Consider the following 21,183-nt stretch of genomic DNA (forward strand, 5'->3'; position numbering starts at 1 on the left):
GTCTTTCATGCGGGTCCCCACATCTGTACCCCAGAGTTCAGAATGGGAAAGGAATCCTAACAGCTGGTAACAGCGCAAAACTGAGGAACCTTCACAAAATGTGCTCCCTCTCATTTCTACTGAGGGAGCTCCAGCTTGAGTTCCTCTGCTGATCTGAACTGTGGTAATATGGCATGATGAGAAAGGCTCTCCCTCGGGTAAACAGGTCCTGAACCACTTAGGGCTTTATAGGTTAAAACCAACATCTGGAATTCTACACATGTAGTGTAATGGAGTAATCAAGGCAGAGTTTCTCTTTTATGCCTGTTCACTTTGCAAAATAGATAAAGAACAGGTATAAGAACACTTGGAAAACCTGAACCTGTCAGCTCTAACTACAGTACATATTTAGAAAACCAGGAAACATCAGTTTCAGAAGTAAGAAACCTATCATACCACCAGCTGCATCTATAACTACTTATCTCAGAGGTTTTTGAGCACAGTATCTAGTGTGGCCCATAACTCCATAATCACTAAGGGCTCTAAGTTCCATAAACAGGCTCTGTGTAAACCTGTGCAGGTTCCATTGGGCTTGTTTGCTACATCACACAGATATGAAATCTTTCGATTGATTCAAAAGCTCAAATAGGGGGGGAAAAAACCAAAACCTCAGTAGCCACTCATAGCCAAATCTCTCTCTTCTCCCCTAACACCCCTCCACAGACATAAGTAATCCTTTGTTTGTGATTCCCATTGTTAAACTTTAATATTATGAAATTATGTACAAAAGCTAGGGAAAAAAAGTAGGCCTTGCAGCATGCCCAAAGGAACAACAAACTCTCTTTAATTCAGACCAGGATCATTCACGACTCTTTCCCCTTCCTGCTTGTCTTTGAGTGATTTCCTCTCCATCTCCTCCACCATTTGGTTATTTTCATCTTTGCATGCACACAGCCTCCATGCTTTCCTCCACACCATTCCACAATACATGGTGCTTATTGCTAGGTATCTGGGGATTTTCCATTAATTTAATGTTATGTTTTTCTTTTAAATAAATATTCAGACAACTTTTACTATTGGATTCAGGCAGTCTCATGAGGACAACCACAAAAGTAATGTGAAGGAAGTAAGTATAAAAGAATAAAAGAGAAATTAGGATAAAGTACCTCAAAGAAAAAGGGATTGCATTTTATATCAAAATTCCATTTAGAAATAGTTTCAAAAGGGTTAATAAGTGATTTATAAATGTTTTAATATATGGTTAATCAATTGTTATAAAGTCCAACAGATCAATAAACTGCTTATAATAAACTATGACACGTTCTAGCCTGTAACCATTTTGACACATACTATTTATGTCAGTAACATTCTTATAACATCTATCTCTTTATAAACCATTTATAAATGGAATCTTAACATAAAGTGACAAAAAGTTGCTTCCATTGTCCCTGGCTATATAAGTTAAATGATCAAAATGTACAGAAAATTACAAGCCCAATTTCTTACTATCCTTAATTTTGGGAGTACTTGACTTAACAATATTACTTTAAAATCACAAATATGAATCTCTAATATTTTGTATAAAACAGATTTGAAAATTCTTCTCCACAAAGAAATACACTGTGTGCTAGACATTAAGTTTTGTATCTTACATGCTTGGCAATTCAGATTGTTGACAAGTAAAGATTTTTAGCTTCAGAAAGTTGAAACTCATTCTGTGGTAAGGGACCATTTTGTCCACAGAACTATACTGATGTTGAGTATTTTAAAATACTTACTGTGAATTCCTATCCTGCATTAGCTGCGTTAGTTTTCTCCATGGGTTGTATGCAGAGTCAATGCTGTAAAGCCGCATGTGCATGGCCAAAACATGGAACAGCTGATCTGAATTGGTGGGGGGAAAAAGAGATAATTTTGTTAAATATATCTAAAGTATTTTATATCTGTTTACCACTATTTATTTCCTAAGCTTTCTACAAAACCTGATGTCTTTTAGAACGTTATAAATGATGCTCTAATGACAGGTCTACAAGATCCTCTCTCTCATAACTTCCCCTATGCTTAAAAACCCAGGGATTATACCTAGGGCCCTACCAAATTCATGACTGAAAAACACGTCACGGACCATGAAACCTAGTCTCCCCTGTGAAATCTGGTCTTTTGTGTACTTTTACCCTATATTATACAGATTTAATAGGGGAGACCAGCATTTCTCAGACTGGGGGTCCCAATCCAAAACAAGGTTGTGGGGGGGGGGGGTCACAAGGCTATTGTAGGGAGTCATGGTATTGCCACCTTTACTTCCGTGCTGCCTTCAGAGCGGGGCAGCTGGAGAGTGGCATATGCTGGCTGGCCGCCAACTCTGAGAGCAGTGCTGCAGCCAGCAGCAGCACAGAAGTAAAGGTGGCAATACCACAACACTCATATTTCTGCACTGCTGCTGGCAGTGATGCTGCCTTCAGAGCTGGGCTCCCAGCTAGCGGCCGCAAAGCTTCCTGCTGCCAGGGGAGGTTACTGGAGGTGGGTCTGACCTGGCCCCAGGAGCGGCTTCTGCAGAGGAAGACCAAGTCCCATGCCTCACCAGCCTGGCCAGGACCAGCAGCTGGAGCCTGGCGTACAGTAGGAGCCCACAGCCAGAGCGCTCCCTGCTCTGCCCTTACATTTATCAATAGAACTAACGATTCATGGGGTATAATTAGGGCCCTACCAAATTCAGGGTTCATTTTGGTCAATTTCACGGTCACAGGATTTTAAAAATCATAAATTTCATGGAGGGGTTCACAGTGTTGTAACTGTGGGGGTCCCAACTCTAAAGGGTGTCATGGGGTGGGGGGTCTCAAGGATATTGTAGGGGGCATTGCAGTAATGTCACCCTGATTGTGAGTTCTTGCTGGCGGTTACTCATGACACACAAGATTTTCATAATACAACTTCACAATATCAATCAGAATTTATGAGTTGCATAGATATAGCCCTAATTCAAAACAGTGACACCGTACTCTCACTTGTTTGTCTCGTATCTGAAGTACTCTTCTTGTGTTCCATATGTCTAAGGTTTAAAATTCCTAAAGTTGCTGGAATCAAAGGTTCAGATCCCAGCCCTTCATCTTTTGGGGGGAAAAATTTTAGTGCCACAAGTTTATTATGCAGTCATCTTTTGGATAAGACTTTAAAAACAGGGTTTCTGCCTACTTTGCATGACATTACAGATAGCATGGTATTTTTCTTAAGAACACTATTTTGCCCATATATCCTTTCTGCAATGCGTTGCGCGGTTTGCCATCACGCTCCAACCCAGATGTGGTTATATTTCAAGGGCCCCATATTTTTTATTCGTATTTTATTTCGTCCAAACCATTCATGGACGAGACAAGAGAACCTGGAATTGATGGAATGCTACTACAACAGTAGACCTAATGAGAGGGGATATATGAAACGTATGAGGGGACTATGGATGGACAAAAGACCTACATCCACACTTACTGAGAAACAGCTAGTTACCCAACGCTTCAACATAGTACAGAGGAAGCTGCTCTCACAGCTTGAGATAGACCAACTCCACATTACATCCCAGACTCAAGAAGACCTGGAAGAACAAGTGGATGGTGCAAGCCCACACCTGAGAACGAAACTTCACTGCCACCCTCCAATTGCAGAGCACAGCAGCTGATATGAGGCATGATGATGGAGAAATAGCTACAGTCAATCCTCGAGACCGATTACCAATGGCCAGTGGAAAAGTACCGTCAGATGTATGTTAGAAGATGCCAATAGAACCTCGTGAAATCCCTACTACCACATAACTCAACCAATGAACTGGTATACGCTACAGCCTCTGTATCCTGAGATGCTTGCTACATGATCAAGAAGAACAACAGTATGTACCCACCTGGAAAATGAGGTTGGAGTAAGATCAAGGCGACTCAGAAAGAAGTTAGCAGCTGGGAACTACAGAAGGGTGAAGATTAAGGATAAGACTCGGCTACTGAAAAAATACAAGGCCTGATCCATCTGAAGCCTAGGACTGCTAAACAAAGGCTCACAGCACTGGCTACCAGGCTAAGAGATACACTAGAGAGCGAGGCCAAAAAAGTAAATGCCCTGTTCTCCAAGGTGATCCAAGGTGTATCCCAACTGCAGTGCAACAACACAATACAGCAGAGCCACCAGCAGCAGAAATGAACTATAGGAAGACATATGGGAGAAAGAGAAGACTCATAACACCAGTGCAAAGTGGCTGCAGGCCTGAGAACAGAGCACAGCAATCTCCCAGAACAGAAACAGTCACCATCACAGTAGAAGACATCCAGCAGCGGTCAAGAACATGAAGAGCTGGACAGCACCTGGACCAGACATGATCCACACCTACTGCTAAAGAACTAACAGCATTGCATGAACGCATAGCAGCACAGATGAACCAGCTCCTAGAGCAGGCTCCCACCCAAACTGGCTAACAAAGGAAGGACAATGCTGATCATGAAAGACCCTGCAGGAACAGAACCATCCAATACCGACAATACCTGCCCTCCCACAACATGGAAAGTCCTATCAGGCATCATACCGCCAAGTACAGGACTATAGGGCCAGTACATGAGCACAGCTCAGAAGGGCATGGGAACAACACCAGAGGCTCAAAACACCAGTTGCTCATTAGATAGAGCAGTCGCCCAAACTCAAGATCTAGACAGACAATCTGAAACACAGCCTGGGTTGACTACAGGAAAGCCTACGACTCAATGCTGACACTGAATCGTCTGTGATCTGTGAATGTCTGGCGCTATCAAAGTCAACAGGACACTAAGGACCTTCCTCAAGAACTCAATGGCTATGGAAGACAACACTGAAGTCAACTCAGCGAGCTTGCGCAAGTGGCATCAAGTGCGGCTATATATATCAAATCGATGCACTGTCCCGCTGCTGTCTGCATAGGCTAAACCCCCTCAGGCCCAATAATCACAAGGACTGGATACGGGTAACAGTCAGGAGTGGAACTACGTCAGCCACCTCTCTACATGTGACATCAAGCTGTATGCTAAGAATGAACGAGACATCGACCGCTAATCACCTGATGCAGACCTACAGTGAGGAATCGGATGTCATTCGGACTGGAGAAGTGTGGGGATGGTAGTGAAGAGAGGGAAGGTAGTCAAGACTGATGGGTGGAACTACCAGCGGGCCACAACTAGACATACAGACCAGCTACACGACCTTGGCATCCAAGTCACATGGAAACCACGATGAGGAGCAAGAAGACAGCAACATCCAAGTACACCAAAGGATAAGACAGGCCTGAAAGGAGGTCAGTGAGAGAACAAGACCACGCATCACAATAGGCCTACGTCACAGTCTCGTATTGAGCTGGCAAAGGAGGCATGGAAGCTGCCGATGAAGACCCGAAGCTCCTCAATGCACGGAGTTCCACCCCCAGTCAACACAGAGACTGTATACAGCCGAAAGAAGGCGGCGGGCTTGGTGAGCGTCAAAGCCACTGTCCTGGATGAAACCGCACATCCAGGAGCACATCAGAAGATGCCCAAGATGAGCTGCTGAGAGAAGCTTGAGGCAGCAGCACTGGATCCACCACTGAGCGGAGAACCAGAAAAAAAAAAAAAAAAAGAAAGACCCAGCAGAAGAGGCCATGCAAGACAGACCCTGCATGGATTGTACATCGACAGATAGCTGGGGGCTGACATTGGAAAATCCTACAGGGCTGGAAAGAGCTGGACTAAAAGACAGCACTGAGACACTGATCATAGCAGCACGGAACAGGCACTGAGCACCAGATCCACGAAGCAGGGGTCTACACGACTAGAGAGACCCAAGGTGCAGAGAGGCCCAGAGACAGTCAACACAGTAGTGCAGGATGAAGATGCAGGCAGGAACAGCATACACTGAATGGCACAACCAAGTGGCTGGCATTGTGTACAGCGCATTGCACAGCGTATGGGTGACCAATCCCAAACAGATGAGATTCCACAGAAGTTGTGGAGAATAGCAGGGTAAGATTCTGTGCTTCCAGACCAGACGGACAGACAGGTACTGGCCAATCAACCAGACATCGTGGTAATAGACAAGGAGCAGAAGACAGCGTGTGATAGATATAGCAGTGCCAAGTACAGCAAACATAGGAAGAAGGAATATGAGAAGCTGGAGAAGTACCAGGGCCTGAAAGAGGAGCTAGAGAGATGTGGAAAGTGAAGGCCAAAGTGTCCCAGCAGTGGTAGGAGCACTCGGGGCTGTGACTCCTAAGGGTGAGGGCTCCAACAGATCCCAGAACAACATCAGAGCTCTCTGTCCAGAAGAGTGCAGTGCTAAGAACCTAAGATACTGTGCAGAACCCTCAAACTCCCAGGCCTCTGGTAGAGGACCCAAGGTTGAGGAAGACACATACCACCCATAGGTTGATTTCCAGTGTTGTCTTCCATAGTCCCATTGAGTATATGATTATTTTCAAAATATTTTTTTAATCCTTTTGAACAAAAGCTGCTATTATCCTATTAATGTAAGTTATTACAGAATCATATATTAAATGTGATTCTTGCCACATAGATGTGAATTATACAATTAGTCCATAGAAACAAACGAATATAGTCATGAATTACAGATAACTATTAATTTGGACTACATATATCTGCTTTTGTTTTCAGGATTTCCTCTTTGTTATGTAACTTTAGGCTAGCAGTCACAATCAGTGCAGGTACCATCTTCAGAGTGGTCCCTAATTTTTACGTTTTGCAGGTTTTGAGGCCCCGGGAAGTGCTTTCAATTACTCCTTGTATGTTTATTGTACAGTTATATCCCTAGTGAAAATGTATATGCTATTCCACTGTAATGTTTTGATATGAAAGTCCTATTTTAAAAAAATGAACTTTCTAGGTTTCCTATAATGTGGCTCAGTTTTTCCTTTTCCCTTCCTTCACTATTTTCTTTCATTTTACACTATATTGGCGTCTTCTGCTGTTTCAGTGTCTGTCCCTCTCCAATTTTTCTGTAAAATTAAATAATGGTTCCTTCTTATTTTCACTTTCTCTTTCTCTGCTTCCCTTCAATTTTTCCTTTTTGCTCAATCCTCTCTCCCATTTTCTCCTCGAATCTTTTATTTCTTTTTCTTGCTTCATGTTTAATGTCTCTCCTTTCCTTCTCTTTCTGCAGCCCCCATCACGTACTCATTCCACCTGCACACACATCTACAGGTCTCCATATTTAAATAAAAATAGTAGCTATTAATTTATTTTCCACAAATAGACAATTACTCAGAGGTATTTGGCGGCCAAAAAAGTCTTATGCTAAAGTCAGCTGACTCTGCCAGAGCCTGAGGGCTGTAATTAGTTCCCGGGGTTTGTAAAATAATTGAAGATGTAGATGACACTGGAACTGATTGCTGTCACCTGCTTTCTGAATAAAATCAGTCAACGAGGACAAAATAAATTCTTATTTCTCCTAGCAAGAAATTATAACAAAAATGTTGTTTTGCTGATGGATTTCTCAACATCCTGAGAATATACTGATCTTTCAGAAAATTATACTGATTTCTTTTTATTTAAATGAACAGCACAAACTATTGGTTTCCTCTCTTCTCCAAGAAAAAAAAATAGAAATCATGATAATTTACACTAAACTGCTCCTTGCTTCAATCAGAAAGGAGCAAAGAGGTAGAAATGTGCTCAGAGTAATTAACTCTTTGTTCTCATATTGACTATTTTTCAAGCTTACATTTAACATAAAATGAATTGGTCAAGCATCAAAATCTAGCACCAGTTTATTATTTGTATGTTCTGTCTATATGTTTGTGAAATTAGGACGTGTTGTACTGTAGTATTAACCTGAACAGAAAAAAATTTGCTACCAAAAGCTTCAGGAAACACAAAATTTTAGTTTGTTTGTGATGGATCTAGGAGACATTAATCCTACTACCTACTTCTGTTCTATATAAATACAATGCAAGATATTCAGTCTAAGACAGGCAAAAATGAGCAATGCTTATGCTGGATTTTTTTTTAATGAAAAATTTTCTATGATGCTATTTTAAAATATAAAAATAATTCTACCATGGCAATGGAGCACAAGCATAATGTGTTTTTTTCTAGATTTAGAGTAACAAAAGAATACATTGCCCCCAGTGGGAACACAGAAGCAAAAAGACATATTTTTTGAGTTCTCTTCTTCACTGTTTAGTAAAATGAAGTCCTGAAGTGGCCATTTGTTCTTTTTTTACTATTCCTTTTGAGGTGGCTATGTGATTACGAAAAGCAAGAGAATAAGGACTAAGGCCTTGTCTACATTACTGGCTGGATCTACAGGCAGCAATCGATCCAACGGGGATTGATTTATCGTGTCTAGCCTAGACACGATAAATCAACCACCGAGCACTCTCCTGTCGACTCTGCTACTCCACCGGAGCGAGAGGCACAGGCAGAGTCGACGGGGGAGCATCAGCTGTCGACTTATCACAGTGAAGACACCGCAGTAGGTAGATCTAAGTACACTGACTTCAGCTACATTATTCACACAGCTGAAGTTGCATAACTTAGATCGATCCTCCTCTCCCCCGCACCCCAAAAGTGTAGACCAGGCCTCAGAGAGAATAGAGAAAGGCATGATATGTGGTTTATTCACAAAAATTGGCTTGTCTTGTATACCTCAACATTCGAACCACAACATTCCTGTCATTCTACTCCAAAGGTTTTCCTGCTTATGCATTTATGTGATGCAGTGGAAGTCCATCTGGGGCTACACAAAGGCAAAATTTATCTGCCTTTATATACTATGTTCTGCCATGATTATACCTCACTGAAGTATGGATAGAGGTCCATAAAAATCAGTTACCTCATTTTCCATAGACTCTGTTTTAAAGATCTAAAGTACAGCCTTTTCTGTTAACAAGCAAAAGCAATATATTAAATGACAATGAATCATTAAAGAACCACCCTAACTGCTCTCCAGCAGCAAGAGAATGACAGCCGTAACTCAACAGGCATCCCAGAAACCTCCACAGACAACAGTGTTTCTTATGGGCCCCTCTCCCAGGGATAATACAATGTCATCAAGCAGTGATGATGTTGTTCAGAGGCAAGTGAGGGGTCTGGCCTGGAATCTCCAAACTAATATTCTTCAAGCTATTTGAAAAAGTCTGTTAATTTTTTTTAAAGTATAGAAGTACCAAAAATTACAGGTTTACAATGTAATGAATAGGATACGACAACGTAAGTTGGACTCTCCTATTTTCCCTCATATAATACATGAGTGAGGTGACAGCCAGTTAAGTTGACCAAATGTAAATAAATTTAATTTAAAAAGAAAACCACCACATAATACAATTAACTTGTGATTCTCACTGCCAGAAGTTAGCACTGAGTCCAAGAGCCTACCAGGACACAAAGGATTAGACATTTATATGGATAATGAGAACACCCACAGGTACATAGACATGTGACTTCTGTGAGCTTACTCACATGAGTGAAGTTAAGCACCTGCCCACAGGTTTGCAGGATCAGGGCCTTAGTACTATTTAGAAAGAGGAGTTACATTGTTTTTGTTTTCAGAGAGTACCTATTTATGAGCACAAACGATGTAACATACTTAACAAAACATCATCTACACTTACAGTCTAAAAGTTAGTTTTCACTTTGATTCACAGTCATTTATTACCAAACACTCCCTTAAAAATTTATCTTGCTAAAAAAAAATACATAACTGGCTACCGAGGGCCTGTTCTTTTCAGATGCCCCATGCCATCTCTGCTTTTAGTGTTATCTTATTGTGAAACAGCAGAGATGAATTAATCAAAGTCAGCACTTTCAAAAGAACAGCTGGACAGAAAAGACACTAGCACTGCTTTGAGACGGAAACTGCTAGAGAAGAGTCATCTAACATTCTCCCTCTCAAACATCAAGGATAACAGGCATTGTATACACAGCTAGGTTACCATCACTTGCTGCTGTAATCACATCCTTTACTATTTTCAATATTAAGGAATACTGGTATGCATTTTTGATTCTACAGGAGGACAGAAAAAGATGGTCCCCCATAGATCTTTTTATCTTTCATTTCTATCTATGTACAGGACAAACTAAACTAATTTGGAGAGATGATTATATATTTTGATAGGTGAATGGCAAGATGTATCCAAATGTCTGCTAAATTTACAAAATCTATATTAAATTTACTGAAGCTACATATTTTCTTCTTGTTTAGTTTGGAACTCTTCTTCTGCCCTACAAGGAAACTTTGCATATCTATTTAACCTACTGCACTGTCTTTTGTCAAAGAGAGTTTAGTAACTTCATTCACATGAGGTATCACATTCTATATATGCAATGGAGGAAGTGCTGTAGGAGTGATGAAAAGCTGTATGTTTGGCTTACATATTTATTTTGTCCTTCAAAAGTCAGGAGCATATTTTTATCCTCAATTCTTCTCCCGTTTGTATTTTTAAATACAGATAAATATTACCTGTTTTGCTGTAATGCTCATAAGTCTCTGTTTTGACTTTACTTTTCTTGATCTGTCCTTTTCTTCTCCCCATTCCAGAGACTATTATTCATATTTCCAGTGTTAACAGGGACAGCTTGCAGGAGGTAGCAAGCAGTCCTCTGCAAGTGTAGCATGGTAGGCGTTTCTTGTTTCAGGTGCAGTATGAAACCAGTAGCCCTATTGCACTCCTCTCCCCAAACTCCTGGTTGGGACTCTATGTAGAGTATTACTGGAGACATTGGCTGGAGTATTGATTTTTAACAAGGAGTCCCAGATTTCCTTTTTCCTCTTTACAGAGCTTAGTTAGCCTATTTAATATCTTCGGTAGGAAAGATTTGCTGTCTGTCTTCCCATTCATCACTGATCCTCTAGACTGGAAATAGTGAGAAAAATTTTCCTTTCTGTGAAAGTCAGGAAAATCCTTTTTCTTTTAGGCAACCGGTGATGCAGTGTCGTCAGACAAATCTAAGGCCTTGAGCACCACACTTATTAAGTAGCTAATATCCTCTGGATCAAAACTCTTCAGAGTGGTGTCCTTACAATAAGAGATCTATTTTAGAGAGGATGAGGGGGATATTTGCCCTTTTTCTTTGAAGAATATCATTGGCTTTCTTTTTAGATCCCTTCCTCGAGTACAGAAGATATGTCAGACTTCTTAGCAACGAGCAAGTGGGGCTCTTTGCTATGTGATAAAGGATGCTTTTTGCTGCTATATTTTTAGAGTTAACCTCTGTACTTAAGCTGAGTGGGAGCTATCTAGGTTCGACAGAGGTTTTGGCTTTCTTGAAATCAGCGTCAAGACAGACTACCGGGTGTGACTGAAGAAGGCAAAAGGGGAGACGGGCACACCCAGATGGCTGAGGAGCCAGCAGCAACAATAGGAATGTTTGCATATGCCTGGGAGATGCTCATAATAGCAAAGGATCAGGAAGTGGCTGAAAGAGAGTTTTACCTTCTTCTATGACTCCTGTAAGAAGTTAGCTGGGAGTCTACTCAATTGCGCTCACACTACTAAACTCTGCAAGATGGAAATGATACAATCTATATTGGGGAAACGATAGAAGAACCAAATGACTTTCCTGGAAGAAACAACATATACCATCCACAAATTTCAGTGTGGAAAGTGTGGTCCGATTCAAAGGATGGTGCCAAGAGCTATCATTTGACTTGACTAAGGAACTTGGTACAGAGTTCAATAAAGAGCATACTTATTATCTGTGCAATACCATTTGTTTCAAGAGCTTAAGAAATTCCGTGTATTAAGAAAACTAGCTAGGCTGATGGAAAACATTGAAATAACTGATTAAAACAGACATTGGCATTACATCCATGACAACTGACATTATCACGTCATCTGATAATACAGAATGCTGAGCTCTAAACTGAACAAGAGCCATTTGAAAGGAGGTAGAAACAACCTAATGAGCCAGTTTTTCATTGCTCAGGACCACTATACAAGGATAAGAAGGTGTTGAGCACTTCATTTTAAGAACAGCTTACAAGAGTCCCAAATACTCTTCCAATATTCATATAGATGTAAATTTCCTTCCAATTTAAAAAACTGATGCTGTAAGCTCATATGGAGATCACTGTTTACTTTGGCTTTCTCACAGTCAGCTCTGACAGGAAGCCTATACCAGAAATGACCTTTCCTCCCAGATTGAGATCAGAAATGTTGTTGAATTTTCCTATTCCCATCTGCTGCTATCAGGGCACTCTGAATTAACAGTTACTCGAAAAATATAAGCAAGTACAACTACTTAAGGAAAGTGAGAAATATGGAAAAATAGGATTTTGTGATATTTATGGGACCTTAGAGAATTAAATAACAATGAAATACACAAAGGAACATCAGAATGTAGTAGAGAAGACAGGTCGAAGAGAGAATCTGGATCAACAATGTCTGTACTACATTAGAAGATGAACACTGCTACTTAGACATTAAAGGAATCAATAGTATTTATAAAAAACTCAAGGAGACAACATCTCTGTTTTCATATACCTTTTTCCTTAGCATATGTTATACATAAGAAGAAAGAAGGTATTTCATATCACATTACAAAACGTGCTATGGTAGGACAGGAGAATTCCATTCTGCATTCTTCTGACCAAATCCTAAAAAAAAAAAAGCCATTGGAATATCTGAGCTTTCTATAAACATTTACAATATTCCAAAGTAAAAAATAAAATTCGTAGAAATATTAGAGGATATAATTATTTTTCCTTAACAATGACATTTCAAGAACTCTGACCTCATGTTGCTATCAATGCCTAATGTCACACCACTTCGAAAGAAACCACATGTGAGATAAAGAGGGCTTGACCTGTATGTTTGTGTTGTACACTGTATACAAACACGTATTTTCATAAATTCACAAAATTTTTAAACCTTAAAATGACAATTACATGGCCAGATTTCCTTTATCATTCCTGTCACACTGGCTTAGTCACTGACTCTAGCAGCTACATTAATCATTCTTAATTTTACTTCCCAAGTGCAGCTGCCCTCATGGTGCAATCTACTAAAACAGCACTTGACCTATTTGTTCCCACCATCTTCACTGACACTTGCTGCTGTAATAGCTCACCTGGGACACCATATTCCATTTTCTGCAATATCTTATCGACAAACTTTGCTGTTGTTACAAGCCTCATATAGAGTAATGTGCTTAATCACAAGAGAGATACCTGAGTACCACAGCTGTGAGAGAATCAATGCACGATCTATGGGAGCTTACATTTTCATGGATTTTAATTGTTCTACACTGAACAGAAGCAGGTTTAGAAAGACCACAAAGTTAGTATGGTACTGTACAAATCAAGCCTATATTTCCTAAGAATAAGATTCAACTCAAAATAGTATTAAATTACTACATAGGGAAACAAATTGCTTGCCAGCAATCATTTCATCTTTAAATAAGGGAAGAAAAGAGATTCAGTTCTATCTACATAAAGATAATGAAGAAACTGCAGGTATTTTGTAAGTACATTTTTTTTTTTTTTTTAACATGGAACAAAATACAGGACTATGGAAGGATAATTATAAATGGCAAAAAAGAATTTTGTCAGACTTATTTTTCTAAATGATGTTTTGTAAAATGACTATAAAGAGAGAAAAACAAGAATTCCTCTTTTAAAAAAGTCCAGCATCTGTTTTATAAGTACAGCTAAGTAATACTCTTGGGGGGACATATTTTTACTCAGTTCACAGAGATCCCAATGACATGACTGGACTCTCTCTGTATGGGAGGCTGAGGATAGAACAGTCTCATTAAGTTACACACCATTTCATAAAACCTGTTGTCTAGGGAAAAACAATTCTCTTGTCATTAGTCAAAATCTTACTGTTCAAAGCTAAACGTATTAATACTAAACTCAAGTCCAGTGTGATTCTGTTCTAGCAGGACCTACATTTAAACAGGAGTCTATTTTATTGCAAGATTTAATGTGAGTCAACAGTATTCCAGTCAGCTGACTATCCAAGCTTTTTTACCAATTTAATGAATGCAATATAAATAGCGTGTGAATGAGTTAATAATTAGATGCCATTCCTGGTTTTGTAGTTTGTTAAACAACATGCTCTTAGTTTAAATAGTGCATTTCAACTGAAGCTTCTAAAGCCCTTTCAAATTTTCTGAACTATGGGCAGATATTCAAAACTATTCCCAGACCTGACTTAACCATGTAAAAGACATGCTTAGATACGACTCCGAGATTTACACTGCAGGGTGTGTGAACACTTGTCCCAAATATTATTTCAGGTATTTCTAATATATAAATCACTAGAGTATACAGGAGTATACAGGAATTATGCGACCCAGCTTTCAAGTGCAGCCACTGCTGCAACCCCAGCAGCCATGGATAACATATTGTAGTGGAACTACACAACAGTTTAGGACAGCAACTGAAGAGCACCATGTTCCACTGAAATTTCAGGCTATAATATTGATAAAAATAGCAATGCAAGCTTAGGAAATTCCAAATATATTTATAAAAAAAGTAGAAAAACAACAACATTTTAGGGTATGTAAAAAGATTAACAGAACTTAATTTCAAAGTCCTTTCTTTCCCCTCTTGTGTGTGACATGGCCCAAACTCTCATAACATAAAATGAAAATATTAATTGTTTTTGTCCAAAAATCCTATACTAAAAAATTCTGCTATGTACTAAAATGAAGCAGGATTGAAATCTTATTGCTTTGTTTCTGAGACTAATTACCTTTCAACACATGCAATTAATTCCTATTAGTATACCAGGAATTCTGTGTATCAAAAGGCAAAGTACTCTATCACAACATCCAGTGCAAACGTCTCAAGTCAGCTTCTGACAGGCAGAGTGGTTAATCAGGAGTTTATCAGAAAAACCTTTTAAAGTTCTGTAACTTAACCATTTTTAATGAAATGTGTGTTGTGTATTAGTTTATGCATATCATCTGTATCTAACCTGGGGTATGAGAGAAAGAGAGAGAGAACGTGCATTAAATTACATACTGGACCCTTGGAGGAGGTATTTCATATACATTTTTCATTTTTTAAATTGTGCTTCGTTTTAAATAAAAGCTACAGTTCGAGTGCTCTTTTGATATTAATATAAAAGTCAAATATTTTTACAGTGCTTTAAGGTCTGGTGAGTTTAGTTCATTCCACTTTTATCATCCATCAAAAAATCGTAAGTGGTACTACTATGGGGCTGCTAAGTCTCATATTTCTCAAGACGCATGGCTCAAGATAAAAACATTCCTTTACTCACTACAGGCCACTTTCTCCAAATATAAAAAATTACCCTAACTCAGAAATATTAAAATGGCAGAGCATGAACAGACACTGATAGTCATATGGGCCAAAAGGCCAGACTGTTACTATCAAGACCTGTCATTCATTAATGGATTGCACTCAAAACACATCCAGTACTTTCTATACATAGCAAGATGCAATCCTTTTCCCAGCGAGCACACAAATACTTTTCACTTATATGGAGACTTTCATTCAAGGTTTTCATAGCACTTTACAAAGATTACGCGTCACAACAAACCTGTGAGAGAGGTAATGTATCCATTTCACAGGTGGGTAAAAGGCAGTAAGAAAATCTCCATTATACCAATTCCACATTTGGATAAACTAAGGCACAATGACTCGCCCAAACACAGACAAAAACAAAACTGGGAATAGATCTGTAGTCATCATCACCAGCCCTTAGACAGTACCTCCATTACAAGAATTCCTATGGAAATAAGCCTTACACAGAAGAAGCAGTTGTTCTGCAGCTGTGTGGGAAATGTTTTGCTAATACACACTGGATGATATGCTGCTTATTGTACATTACATTCAAAAAATGATGTTAAAATAACTTTATTTAGATTACAAAGCGAAGCACTTGAAAGTTAGAAGATGTCCACACAATCTTAATTCGCCTCTTTGTGCACCCACCCTGTGCACTGAATGAGGTAGTAGTTTTATGTAGAAAATAGTATGTGATTATGTTATTAAAGAAAACATAATGCAAATACACAAGTGAGCAGAATTAAGGTTGCATGGATAATTGTAAATCTGGTGCTTCCCAACTTTAAAATGCTAGGATTTTTTTTTTTTAAAGGAGAAAGTTTATAACAAATCCTATTATGTGCAACTGTACCCTCCCATCATTTATCAGCAGAATCTGAAGCTAGGACTTCAGCGACGCAACACAGATTTCAAACCACTTAAGCTACAGAACCAAATATATTGGCTGGTAAAAGCAGAAGGTTCCATCACCCCTACTCCTCCAAGAAAGGGAATGAATCGCAGGGTCCTGATGCTGCATCTTAGCAGTGATTGTGGGTGACAGAGCCCAGCCCAGCTCCCGCCACACACACATACACCCCACTCCAGGGGCTGGGGTAAGTTCCCGGTCCATGTGGTGCCCAAGAGGTGGACATGGGCCACTGGGACCATGTGCCGGTCTGGGTGGAGAGCCTAGCCCAGTCCAGCTCCCTCAACGATAGCTGCTCTGATAGCTCCCTAGCCTTCCCAGTACAGCATCTACTGCAGCATGAGCCCGGCCTCAAAATGTGCTATTATTGTTTTGGCAGGCTGCCCAAATTTTCCTGAAAAAGGTAAACCACAGAAGGGAAATGATCATTTTTAACACTTTACATCTCAGCGAAATCATGGGTGAAAGAAAAGGTGGTACTTAGCTCTCCTTGCCAAACAGCAAGCTCTTTCTGAAAGCAATGGAAGTGTAAAAGCTTCTCAGTAAAGATCACAAGAATTTTTATCATGACAAATGTTAGGCACACTAAACATAGGTGTCACCACCAGCTCCCCCATTATAGAGTCAGTGTGTTCATCTAGCGTGAGTTACACAAACACAAAGTTGTGCATATTTTTACTTACTAGCGATAGCAGCCAGGGTTGTTCAAAAATTCTCTGGCAAAATAAACTGCTTTTGTATAAGCACTAGCTTTTGCTTTTAAAATGCTTATAGCTACTTTGTTTTTATAATTTTAAGTCATTCAAATGGTATTACACGGTTTTGATGCTATTTGCTTTCTAAATGGATTATCTTTACAGTACAGGAATATTCTTTGTGGATAATCTTTGTAAGTTACACTTCTGTTTTCTCTTAACGAAAATTACAGTGAACAAAAACAAAATATTAGCAATCTGAAAAAAAAACTAGCACAGAAATAATAAAAAGTTGACAATAGCAGACCTAGAAAATATGCTAAAATGTCAAAAAAGACAGCATCTTTATTTTAAGCTAAATTTCACAGTTCTTGTTTAATTTTAAAATAATTTAAATCACACAATAAATTAAACTTACTTAAACAAGATCTTTTTCCAGCTGTGCTTGCCCCGCCTAAGCATAAATTGCCTCCTCGATGAACCAGTTCAAGTTCCAAGTTTGTTCTGCATGAAATATATAAAGATATTAGGATGGAACTTCAGTATTCAAGCATCTATAGACAAAAAGGAACTTCCATAAGCTTGCATTGTGTACCATAGGGAAGAACGCGGCGCATTAGTCGCTTGGTGGTTACCTAAAGGCAAGGTTTGACAATTAAAAATAGCAAAATAGAATACTTTTGTGATTTAAACACCTTGGTTAGCAAGTATTGTATGAGGCACTCAAACTACAGCTGTGACTGCATTACAGATAACTAAATATATTTATTTTGCAGCATATATCAACTTCAGACACTTTCGCAACTCATTGCTCCTAGTGGAATTTTTGTGCAAACATGGAAAGACAACAAAATTGTAAGAAGTTAGATATATTATGAACATGTGATTTCCTTTGTGAGGCACAGAATTTTTTTAAATAATTTACAAACAAACAACATAAATCAGATGCTTCATCTTCAGAATATTTTAAATTTCATTACAATGGAAGTCCTGTCCTTTGTTTGGTAGCAATGTCATTGGAAGCCGTGGACGTAAATTTTTAGTGAAAGGCACTGTAATTTAGCTGTGTAACTCATTATTATGAGATGGGAGTTGTGCAACAAAATCCCTGCATGTCACATTAACACTTTACTTCTTAGTATACTATAATACTCTGATGATTAGACACTATTTTTTGGCCAAATTCATTAACCATGTTTGACTTTGGAATTGGATGTTTATGTACCGCATTACCGTTTACCCTCAAGACACTGATCAAGCAATTTATATTTTGTCTTCTGAACGTTTGTTTTAACAAATAAACATGCGTTCCCACATTTCTGGTGTAGGAAGACAAAATTACTATGCTGAAGTGATATTATGCTAAATTAATTCAAACGACAATCTTTTTCCTTATATGTGTTTCTTTAACTGAAATTAAATAAACCATTCCTAGACTCAGTGTAATTTGACTGAATATAACTAATTGCAAGAAAACCTATTTTAGAATTTTAGGCATATGCATATTTAATCTAAACTACAGGATGAAGAGAACAGAAAAATACTTCATTCAAAATAAAATATTTTGGAAAAATTTCAGCTCCATCAGTTTAAGAGACTACAAGGTTCTTGATATACAGTGTTTGTAAAGATACTTCCATATGTTTCTAAAATAGTAGCATTTCAAAATATTAATATCCCTAAATTTGCAGCTCATGCCACCCATTTCTGAAGGAATGCTTTAATCCTCTCTACTCAGGAAAAAAAAAAAAAAAAAAGCAATTTAACACTGATAATCTTCCTGCTCAGAGCTCCATCTGGTAGCTGCTGATAAGGGCATCTGTGTGACAGGGGAATTTTCCACTCTTCAGGCGATTTGCAGTGCTCGCTGAACTTCTAAAAACCTACCAGCAAGGAAGCAGGGACAGGGATTTCATATTAGTGGGCAGAATAGCAAGTGTAGATCAGCATGTGTTAGTTCATCTTTGGAATATAAATGAGACAAATGTTTTATTTCTACAAACCTTCTGATGACTAATTTGTAAATTAATGGCAGTCATCTACTACTAAAACCAAGACATTTGCTAGATGTTATTTAAATGATTTAATCAGAAACACTATCTCAAACTCGTAAGAACGAATTTGTCATATCTAGAATTTTCAATTTTCCTTTCACTAAGACATATATATAATTTTACAAAAGCAAAGGTCACGGACAAATCTGACAGAACAAGACATGCATGCAGTACTGTGCTCAGCGGGAGGAGAGTCCTGGTGACAATCTCTCCCCAGCCCTCCTCCCCCCGGCACGCTCACTCTGTTTCCTTCCCAAGAGAGTAAGGCACCTCCTTATAGTGTATCGTATCTCCACAGCACAAACACCAGTCCTCTTCCGGTGAGGCATCCCCTCCAAACAAGCTCATATTTATGGGCGATACTTTCCCCTATTATGCTCAATCTTCTGAGAGACTAGAGCACTTCTCCCACAAATAGGCACTTTCTGCATGGCTTTTTTCCCGTATTACCCGAAAACATAGAACATTAGGGTTCAAAGAGACCTCAGTAGGTCATCTAGTCCAACCCCCTACTCAAAGCTCAGTTGTTGGAGAGACCTGCACTACACTTCTTGTTCTCTTCATCCCCATTCACATTCCCATCCATACTGAGGTATTGGTTAGCCCCTATAGTCAATCACCCACTGTTGGAGAAAAGTAAAGCTGAACTCTCACCATCTAATCTCCTATCACTGATGGAAAAGTAGGGTCTTCTAACATACTCTAAATAAGACAAGTGGAAAGTAAACTTGCCTCTTGATCGAATCCTTTTGCCAGAGGCTGGGAATGAGTGACAGAATGGATCACTTGATGATTACCTGTTCTGTTCATTCCCTTTGGGGCACCTGGCAGATGGACTTTTGGTCTGACCCAGTACGGCTGTTCTTATCTTCCACTATCCCACCTCCCTCAATGAAAAGTAAGAGATCAGCCACTTCCAGCTTGATACTCCATCTCTCTCAGAGGAGGAGAAGCAAAAGGAAGTGTATCCTCTCCGTCTTTCACTGGGGCAGGGACATAGGAAGCACAGTCTCTTTTGGATTGCTCTTCCTCCCCCACTGAAGAAACTGAGAAGGGAGGGCTGCTTTGGCTAAGGTCTTGCTTCCTTCTGCTGCAAGGAAGGGACCGGTTTTAACTCGTGTTTGTGAACTCCAATTAACCTGAAAATATATGTGATGCCTTGTTTTTTAGTAGCCATCAGAACACAGAATAATACAGGGGTACAGATAAGTTAACCCTCTGGGAGGCAGATAATGAGGTGGAAAGAATGTCTGGAGGAACCAGCCCCTCTCCTACCTTTTCACAGGAACAAGTATTAGAATGGGAAAGTCCACTACCACTACCATTGCCTCTCTCTCATCTCTTTAAAGAGTTAGCATGTACGAGACAGTGAAAAGGGAAAGGAGTGGCAAGGGAGAACTGTGTGTCAATGTATACATAGCTGACAGAATAAACAACGACTTTGTCTAAACATCCAACAAAGCAGAGATCTATCATATGCAAAGCAGCAGAAGCAGTTTACAAGATGCTGCCACAAATGACAACCATCAGTACAACGTGGAGCTATTACAATTAAAAGTAACATACATACACCACTGTACCAGGCCTATAAACACCTGTGAAGAGAGAGAAATGGAACAAATGGAGGAACAGACTTAGGCAGCAAGATAAGAGATTGGGTGAAAGAAAAACGGGACCTCTATAGATAGCTAAGCTGCTGCTTGTCCAGCTGCACACACAGACCAGGAGGCAATGGCCACGGAATCTCTCTGGTACTGGGACAGCTGACAAAAACCAGCTCTCTCCCCCTTAACAGCTGCAGAATACCCCCCTCTACTTCCATTCCTTTACCTCTCCTTGCATGTGTCCAAGCAGCAAGAGAGTAATGGGTGAGGAAAGCATGTTGCATTCACACTGCTACAGAAAGGAATGAACTACTACCATTGGCTACCTCAGAGCACCACAACTCAATCAATAACACCCTACTTTCAGTATGTGGAATTTACAAATGGCTGCCCAAATGCCCCTTTAATCTATTGCCTATGGTATCTTCTCCTCAGCTCTGCTTCAAAATTTCTTCTTACCTGCAAGATGGCTCCCTAGAGACGGCAGGGAAGGACATTTCTCTTACTACAGATATCCCAGCCTATCATCTGACAGAAAGTGGAACAAGGGGCTGATTAAAGCAAGAAGATTCAGAGATTTAAAGATTAATTCACTGGCTAATAAAATGGCAAGGCTGAAGGTCCAGTGGATATAATCAAAAAATATTTTTGAAAAGTGCTTTATTAGGAAGTGGCCAATTGTCATCTTG

General features: G+C 39.5%; 1 protein-coding gene across 1 annotated transcript in view; it reads right to left on the reverse strand.

The window, feature by feature from the left end:
* UBR3 (ubiquitin protein ligase E3 component n-recognin 3) overlaps positions 1-21,183 on the reverse strand; it is a 233,207-nt gene that overhangs the window by 40,911 nt on the left and 171,113 nt on the right. Inside the window, 2 exon segments of the mRNA XM_075070130.1 lie at positions 1,758-1,863; positions 17,255-17,340. Of these exon segments, the coding sequence (XP_074926231.1) occupies positions 1,758-1,863; positions 17,255-17,340 (192 nt within the window).

Source organism: Chelonoidis abingdonii, chromosome 10 (genome assembly GCF_003597395.2).
Source record: "Chelonoidis abingdonii isolate Lonesome George chromosome 10, CheloAbing_2.0, whole genome shotgun sequence".
Classification (NCBI taxonomy): domain Eukaryota; kingdom Metazoa; phylum Chordata; order Testudines; family Testudinidae; genus Chelonoidis; species Chelonoidis abingdonii.